At 34.4% G+C, this 9566-nt stretch overlaps 2 protein-coding genes across 2 annotated transcripts; one reads left to right on the top strand and one right to left on the bottom strand.

Moving 5' to 3' along the window:
- Positions 1-3291: 3291 nt before the first annotated feature.
- On the bottom strand, positions 3292-8900 carry LOC141677997 (uncharacterized). The gene is made up of 8 exons (XM_074484169.1): positions 8626-8900; positions 6571-7067; positions 6390-6462; positions 6191-6271; positions 5983-6046; positions 4256-4343; positions 4072-4156; positions 3292-3486 (listed from the first exon to the last, which is right to left on the bottom strand). Exons 1-8 carry the CDS (start codon positions 8704-8706, stop codon positions 3448-3450), a joined length of 1008 nt encoding a protein of 335 aa, XP_074340270.1. The 5' UTR covers positions 8707-8900; the 3' UTR covers positions 3292-3447.
- LOC141677608 (putative steroid-binding protein 3) lies at positions 7666-8330 on the top strand (the record flags this gene model as incomplete). Its single annotated transcript, XM_074483611.1, has 1 exon — positions 7666-8330. A coding segment is annotated over one exon (303 nt), but the record flags the coding sequence as incomplete, so codon positions are not given.
- Positions 8901-9566: the final 666 nt, after the last annotated feature.

The following is a 9566-nucleotide window of genomic DNA, read 5'->3' as shown; positions in this document are numbered from 1 at the left end:
CATGATGACCAAATCACTGTGGGGGTAACCCCTGGCCTGTTCCTATGATGAGGAAACAGTGAGACCCGTAAGGTACGAGGTTAAGCTTTGAGCCTTTAATGATCTTTGATGAATACATGGAGCTCAGGAGTGAACGCATGGAATTCAGTTGAGTAAACGCGGGTTACTCTATAAGATAAAGATCACCTATGTGGGAGAGAAGTGGGGCCGCTTCAAAGGAGAATTGCGAGGCATAATTCTTTAGAAACTTCTGCAGAATCAGGACGATGATCCATGGCCAAAATGGACATACTCATGAGAGCTGAACGAGTCAGAAACGATATAGTGATAAGTATATCATCGTTTACATAAATGGTCGAACAGTTCAAGGACAAGCACGTCTACTGTCTACCAGTAAAGTCGGTATGCTTACTCGAGCGAAGGTTCAAGGAGCATTCTCTACCTATCGTATGCTATATCTGATCGAAGAAACTATCACCAAGTCAAACTCCGTGTCTGTCTGGTGTGTGCTACTAAGATCACCAATCTCACCCATGTGGGGGATTGTTGGAAAATATGGGTATAAGTCCCATATTGGTAAGTCATATTTTTGAGCATTATGACTAAAAGATGTGTGAGATATGATGATATTCTCTTAATAATGGAAATTATTATTTTCCATTAGAATTTGGCTCAAATATTATGGCATAAATTAATTTGATTTTGTTTCAGATTAATTGATATTGTGTATGTCTTGATATATTTAATCTGATTCTGTTTCAAATTATTTATGGAATAGAGTAGCTTGCAAGTATTACACCGATTCCATAATTAATGATATTTAATTATGGAAAAGAGTAGCGCACAAGTCTATCTACACCTATATAAACACCTCTAAGGCGTTAGGGTTAGACACATCAAAAACATATTCGCCTCTAAACACAAATCTCTCTCTCTCGGTGATAGTTTCGTGCCCGTTCAAGCTCGCTGAAGGTGCTCGTTATCCGTAACGCCGCCGCTACCTCGTTTTATCCTGGGAGGCTATCGACTCGCACATACGGTGAGAGGCGAAATAACTTTAAGGAGACAGTTTCAACTGGACTCGAGGATCTCTCTTCTGTTTATATCTTTTCTTCCTCCGTTTGATTTCGTTTACTCACGCACACACTTGTTTGATTATTTGTATTAATCGCAGATTGTTTTTTACAATTAGCACAGGACTAAATCTGATAGTTTGAAGAACCTCAAACTGCAGGCCAATGAAACACGACAGCCTTGTGTTCACCCGTAGATGCCGCTTGTTGGAAAAAATAATCACTACACTGCAACTTTCATGTAAGAAATAGTAACTAAATCTTAAAAAAAATGTTGTTATAATCTTGAAATATAAGCAATGTACTTGTGAAACGTGTTAATTTAGAAAAACAATTGATACAAATTTTGGCAAAACCATCTTCAACAGTGACCTATTAGCTAAATTTAGACTGATTTTCGGTCCAAATTTACTCAACAATGATCTAAGGTTGTGTTTAAGTTTGAGCTAATATATAAGTTTAGACCAATACTATTTATCGGCCTAAATTTTGTTAATTATAAAAATAAAGGGTTAAATGCACTTTGCACACTCTTATTTTGTTTCAAAAACAAATGTGTATTAAGAGTATTGAAAACTCGGTTTACTCAACAAATGTGTATTAATTTATATTTTAAAATGAAATTTCAGTTTTACCCCTTATCATTTTAATTATAATCTACCTTTGTTACATACTGACTTAGTAAATTGAAGTGGAGGAGTACATAAACCATAAAAGAGGTTAATTTTTATAGAGTTAAATGCATTTTTTATAAAGTTTTTATTTTAATTTTAAAACTTAGAACTAATCTAAACCATTAGATTTACCTAATCAAATAGTCGCCCTAAATCACACCACCCAACTACCCTGCATCCCCACACTCAATTTCAGTTTTTCCCTCCGTTTTTAATTTGATATTTCCCGTCAAACCGTAATTTTTTTTAAAATCCGATTTCACTGTATTTTTCTACATCTCTCAACGAACAATTTGCATACCATATGTGTTATATTTCAAATTAATTTTAAAAAAAAATTATTTGATTTCTATTTTCTATTTTCTATTTTCTATTCTAAATTTATTTTTATTAGAGTAGCCCTACATATGTGAAAAAAAATCAATAGTTTAGCTGAAAAAAATAAACAGAAACTTGAGCGGACAACCAAACATATGTAAGGACATTTCATTCATTCATCGAGTGTCATGCTTAGGACATTGATCAACTGTCATGTTTAAAACATTGGCCATTATTTCTGCAAAAAAAAAAAACATTGGCCATTATATTTTACAAAAATACATTTATTTGTTATGATAAAAAAAATCCCAAGTTTTATTGGCATTGTTTGTAAATGCCGTGTTATATCGTTCAACAATTTGGCATAACAACAAGGAAGACATCTTTCCAGAATTTGGCACCCAACTTTTGCTCTGATTTCACAAACCAAGTCGATAAGGGTAGATAAGAATGTCATTTATGTTACCCTTTATTTTAAAGTGTCACGAGAATATAGTTTAAATACCTTAAACAAAAACAGAAACACCTCACTTATAAGAGAGGTATACACAACAAAGAACCAACTGTCACAGTCTCACGGAGGAGATCTGCATTCTTCACTCTGTATACTTAAATACTTGTACGAGCAAGTCCAACAACTCCCTCCCTTATATGAGTTTTTTAGTTCAATTATAAGAATTTTGACAAAAAATACACTCCAATAATATCTTAATACTTTGTTATGTCACTAAGACATGAGCTTTATTTTTTATCTTTAAGAAACTTTTAATACTCGCTTATAACATTTTAGCAATAAAAAATTCATTTCTCTCTCTTCTTTTTACATTTCTCTCTCTCTTTGTTCCACATTTGTCCATATTTTTTCAAATTTATTAATTAAATAATAATAAGGAAGAAAGATAAGGATCATTGTTGGAGTTGAAATTCAAAATTATGTCTTAAATCACTAAGAGTTAATACTTTATAATATTTCTAAGGAACTCACAATAACCTTGTTAGGTTTGCTCTCAGGCATATTACTTGAAACTCAGTGAAATATACACACACTCGTAAAGTTTTATGTAACAATCTAAGTGAATAAAGTAATAAATAAATGCAGAATGACCAACAGTTCACGGAATCAATTCCTCACACTACTTGCCCTATACTTCAAAAAACTTTAAGTGAAATTTGATGAATGACTTCATCAATTTTAAAGCTTTCTAAAAATTATGAAACACGATGTATTAAAAATTTAAAACTAAATTTTGCAACTATACTAATTGATCAATCCAAGACACAAAAGGGAGACCACATTTCAAAAGAGAATAAAAGAATAAGCAATTGCTCTACAGAAAAATGAAAACATTGCAACTTGCAGATCCCCAACTTCTTCTCCTTTTTTACTTTGTATACCGGGAAATATGTGTAAATCCCCAAAGCTGCAAACAGAAGAAAAGTAAAAAAAAGCAACAATTTAGTATATATAACATCATGAAGAAACGTTCTTGTGCAGTAAATATATCCAAGTGCCTATAATATTAATTTCTTGTTCCCCATGCTTTTATTGCACTTAAAGAAAGTTCTAATTAAAAAAACTTGAGCTTTTATTTAGCACAATAAAGTAAATATATAAAGCTTTACGACAAGAATATGGAGAAGCACAGAAACGTTCTATTCATTCATTCGTATCGCCAACCTGATTGTTAGACATACCTCATCATGATGATTGAGCTACAAAGTATCATCATGGTTCTTTATCCTTTTTTATTCCAAGTGAAACATCATAGTTTAGACACAATAATAGGTGTTTTACTAAAAGAAAATACATGGAATATGGCTGACATTTATTCCACATAGCCAGCTATTATCTCTTTTTTCCCAAGGTCAATACTGTCCAAAAGACATAAGATTACTGTAGTATGATTATTGAAGATTTCTGTAGTATAATTGTTGAGCAGAGAAGTTTGAGCTAAAATAGACCCCTTAAGTTTGCTAATATAGGTAACTTGAAGACTCAGCAATACCTCAACATTCTTCAATTCAAATTCCTGATTATGAGCCAAGCATTGGTTCCCAAAAGTGTCACAAGGTCCACTAGTTCCAGCCAGCCTTTTCACAACAAATTCAAATGATAATCTATTAAGATTTATGAGTAATAAAAAATAAGAGATGAGCACACCATTAAGTGTCGTAGAGAACAAATCTTACAGATCACCATCAAGCCGTAAAGCAAAATCTCCGCCCCCTCCAAGTGCCAACAAGTCTTTCAAACACAAATAGAAATATCGATTGGCACCTGCAGAAGTATTGTAAGTACACCATTACATTAATAAATGTCCCTGCAACATGCAGACGTCCCTATAAACGATATCACACACATACACACATACATATTTAGAGAGAGAGATATTGGCATACTCGTCTAATGCAAGAAATGCTCAAGAGACATGGTCAGATCAATACAAAGGGAACTGGAAGTCAGGGTAGGGGCACAACCGGGCCAAGCTCAACACTGTCACACTCTAGCTCAACTGAGCAATATTGTGAAGAAAATTACTTCCAGGTTTACAACTGGTGGCGGCCGAGTTTGTCAATCAATTTCACCGCTTAAAAAAATTAATAATGTTTACGAAGATAAAAAGTAAACTAATATATTGATCGCTCAATAATTTGAAAATTGCAAGTTGCAGCAATTAAAAGGAAAGTTCATATTTAGCAACAAAAAAAGAGAGGAAAGTTCCTATGCTGTTTTTTTAATTCATATTTATAAAGATATTATTCCCTCCGTCCCACCCAATTATTTACATTCAGTTTGGGCACGGAGGTTAAGATGAAGTGTAAATTAGTGGTGAGAAGTAAGAAAAGTGAGCAAAGTGGTGGGACCAATCAATATTTAATGTATAAAGTGGGTATAGTGGAGAAAAATAGCGGATGTGGTTAGTTTTTATATTAATTAATTTTACTATTTAGGAAACTTTTGGTACAGAAATGAGAGAGACATCCCAAAAAGGAAACCGTACAAAATGAGGGGGACGGAGGGAGTATAAGGTTATAAGTTACAAAAGTCCAATTGACAACTCTATTTGATAAACTACTACTTTTTTGTGGATGGAGAGTGTTATAAAGTAGATCTTAAATTCTTAATTAAAAGTCATATACGTTGAAGGTTAAATGAGGATGATTACCGTACTCAAACTCAATTTAAAGACAATGGAACACTTTCCACCAAAAGACTCATCTTGCTGACACATGCAATATACAAAGGATAAAGATCTGAAGTCAACAATTCTATACCAGGGACTTCGACAGAGGAAAATAGCCATATGGCTGTCCTGTGCGACTTCAAGGTAATCTATTATGTCCCGTATTTCTCTTCATTTTCTAACTTAATTATTCTTCTTTTACCCTTCTTGTACCCTCATTCCCCTCTAACGTCATGGGCATGGACACCCAACTTGCTCTTTACCATTACTCAAACACAATTAGCAAAAAAATCACTTGTCTCTACTTCATATTCAAATACTTGATAAATTGACATGTATATTAACAGAATCTGCAATCATGATACCAAAAGTATTATATAAAAACAATTTATAATATTTTGAATACTCATAAATATATACTAATTTTCTAAATTAGTATATTCTAAATGATAAAGATACATATTAAAGTAAGATTGTGGAGGGTGTTTTGGTGATAAATTATCCATTGCTTTATATGGTGTGTACAGTGTTTCCCCAAATTTGGAGTTGCACAGTGTTTCTTTCCATGGTTGGAGATGAAATACTCCATTTATAAAGTGAATAATGAAGTTATATGACATTTAAAGATGAAACTGGAGATGCCCTTAATATCTTCAACTGCACAACAATGCTTTAGATAAAACTTGCAAAAAAAAAGTGGAAGGATAATACAAATTGTATGTGAGAGTTTACCATTAGGCCTGAATAACCTTGGCTCCCCATCTATGGTCGTGAATACAAAGGTCTGATTTGTTCCCTGTCCAAATTTGCAGTCAGCAGAAAGCTTTTGAATCAGCTTGAAAATGAATACTACTGGAGAGAATGCCAAATAAAAGTGATGGTACTTGGGTTGTGGTTGGCTCTAACCAACAGGTTGCTATAAATTTTTAGAACAACTTACTTGATACTTTCTCTTCGCAGTAGGTCTTAGGGGACCCTCGAACAGCCCACCAAATATAGCACCTTGCCTATCTCCAGTAATCTGTATGCAAAAATAATAGTATTAAATATAAATCATGCCAAACAATGGTTCAACAAAAAGTTACTACATACAAGGAAAGTAAATCATTCTGTATGTAGAAATGGAGATGTAAGCATACCAGCAAACAAGGACCTGGAAGGTCAGCACTGTTGCGTATAAGTGTGCGAAGTGATATACCATGTTTCACCGTACTGCCCTTTATGTAAAGAAATCAAAGAAAACCAGGTTCACATTTAAATAAAAATAAAAAAGGAAAACTTAACACTTTACTATATGAGATAACTTCAAACCAATCTTACCTATACAATAACACCCATTCACAACCTTTAACTATGTTTGGAAGGGACGACTGAAGAAATTCATACAATTCTGTTGAGAGGAAAAGTGACTTTTGGGTGAGTTTGGGCATGGGCTTCCCGAAACTACATTGATCAGTTGCATCCTCAAAAGTATCAGAATTACTAGTACACCTACAAATGTGATCTTCATTTTCATACGGAGTACAAAAGTTTTCTTCTTCATCAAATGCTTGATTGATTACAGAGTCCTGCTTTGTTTCTGTACATCGTACAGTAAGATTTTCTTCATTGACATACTTATATTTACATTCCACATAGTTCTCCAAAGGTATATCTTGCTGTGAAAAACTTCTATTTTTCCATCGAACAGGACTCGACTGGACTGGCTTAATGTCATTATTCTGACTGCCGGATCGAGTTCCATTAAAGCTTGCTGACGGAAGAACATAAGAAAGCAGAGAAGAAAAAGATTTTCCCTCCTTGCTATCTTGTGTGGCCTGCAGAAGGAAAAATTGCAGTACAAATTTCACCATACCATTTATAACAGTAATGAACGTCTTAATTACTGAAATATATAAAGAAAAAAGAAATCCTAATAAACCAGTTCCTAGATCACAAATTTATGGAAGAATGCAACTGATAACAAATTAACTTCGCATCAAAATGAACAAAAATAAAATCCAGAAAACAATAGTACGAGTCGTGAACTACAAACATAGTTCACATGGTCAAGAACACAAACTTACGCAGTTTCAAAGGTTCAAACCAACATAAAAATCAAACATTCAAAGAAATACATTTGTGGATTGCATACACCAACAAATGCACTAATACAATACCAGAACCAAAACTTAATAATAACAACATAGTTGTTGCAGGTAGAGGTGGCCAACCGTGCGGGTTGGGCGGTTCGGGCCGGGTTGGAAGCGGGTTGGAACCGGAAAAATTGAACACTTAACCGGCACTGGGAGGCGAACGAACCGGGCCGGGCTGGGCTGAGCTGACATACCGTAAACCGTATTCGGCTCGCGGGTTGGCGGGTTCACGGGTTGAACAGGCGGTTCGCGGGTTGGGGGTTCGCGGGTTGGGGGTTCGCGGGAGATCTCAATTGGTGAGCTAAAACAATACGATGGCACAAACCCATCAAAACCCATATACATAGCTATAAAGGGTCGTATCTTCGACGTCACAACCGGCAATTCTTTCTACGGTCCGGGAGGTTCTTACTCCATGTTTGCCGGCAAAGATGCAACAAGGGCTCTTGCTAAAATGAGCAAAAATGAAGAAGATGTTATTGCTTCTGTTGATGGCCTCACTGATAAAGAACTCGGCGTTCTTTCTGATTGGGAAAAGAAGTTTGAAGCTAAGTACCCTGTCGTTGGCCGTGTAGTGTCTTGATTCTATATTTACATATGTGTGTGTGTGTCTATGTTCATGTTTGATGCTTTATAATGATTGATAATTGTGTTGTGTTTGGATTATAAGATGGGTTTCATGTATGGGATGTTGTATGTGCGGGCCGTGCGGGTCGTGCGGGCTGTGCGGGTTGCACAGTTCGTGCGGCTCACGCGGGCTTCGCCTGTGCGGGTCGTGCGGGTTAGTGCCGGTTCCGGTTTTTTAAAATTAAATTCGTATTCGGTTCGCTTATTTCGGCGGGTTGTGCGGGTTTGAACCGGCCCGAATCGGGCCGAATATTTTACGGTTTCCTCACGAGCCGGTCCCGAATGTGCGGTTCGAACCCGCACGTTTGGCCACCTCTAGTTGCAGGTCAAGAACCTTTCTGCAAATTGGCATTTTTAACTTTATTCTGAAATCTAAATCTCTAAATAAATTCCCAAAATTTTCATTCAATTATAAATGTATCACCCCTGATATTCACATCTAACCTCATCATAAACTATGCAATTTAAACCACACATTACCAATCTTTAATAACTCACAAAAACATGATCAAACAAGAACTATAATAAAAGGCAACATTGAATCAAACTATAAAGATTCTACAACAAATGTCATAGATATAATCATAAATGTATGTATAGACAGAAAAAGTACCTGGGATTGAGGAGGGGTTGAAGGAGAATCAGAGAAAAGAAGAGAAAGCTTGTCAGATACTTTGTCTTTTAATGAGTACATATCACCCACAACCCCCTGTTGTTCTTGCAAGAACAAGATTATTAATAAAGATGCAAACTTCAGATGAAATATGTATCAGATTGTATTGAAATTACAAATCCTGTAATTTAGGAACACAAGGAGCTGAAAAGGTGAAGAATTTTGATTGACACAAAAGAGATCATTGTGTTGTCAATTTTAGGCACTAAATTGCGGAAAAAAGATTTGTAAACCATATTTCTATATTTATTTTCCACACCAATAATGTGCTTACGAATTAGAATTAAAATTGATAAGTGATTTATACGTGATAAGTGATAATTGAATAAATACTTATAAGTTATATACGTGTTTGGATAATTTTATTTATAAGTCACAAAAAAATCTTAAATGAACTACAATAAACAAATTTTAAATAAATTTATCTTAATTCCTGAATTTTAAATTAGAAAAATATTTAAAAATATATATTTTAAAATTACACATAATAAAAAAAGTAAAAAATCAAATAAGTTAAGAAAAAATACGTCGTTACTAACATTAAACTTATCAGTTTATAAGTTCTAAATTCAACTTATAAGTTGGGTCGACAAATAGTCACGATAAACTGTTTCGAACTTATAAGCCATAAGCTATCATCCAAACATGCCCTATATGTATTTAGACCTACCGATAATCAGATCAGTTCTTAATCGGATGAATATTGGATCAATTCCGAATCGGATTAATTTCGGATTTGATCCACTTTCAGATGATAATATATTTAGAGTTTATTTTAATCGGATGATAATTGCAATGCATGAAGAATTAAATCAGTTTGAGAGAAATAAAGTTTGGGAATTGGTTCATGCACCAAGAAACATATGAATTATTGGAACAAA

Source organism: Apium graveolens, chromosome 8, assembly GCF_009905375.1.
Source record: "Apium graveolens cultivar Ventura chromosome 8, ASM990537v1, whole genome shotgun sequence".
NCBI classification, from domain to species: Eukaryota; Viridiplantae; Streptophyta; class Magnoliopsida; order Apiales; family Apiaceae; genus Apium; species Apium graveolens.
This window is presented reverse-complemented; position numbering and strand designations above follow the sequence as displayed.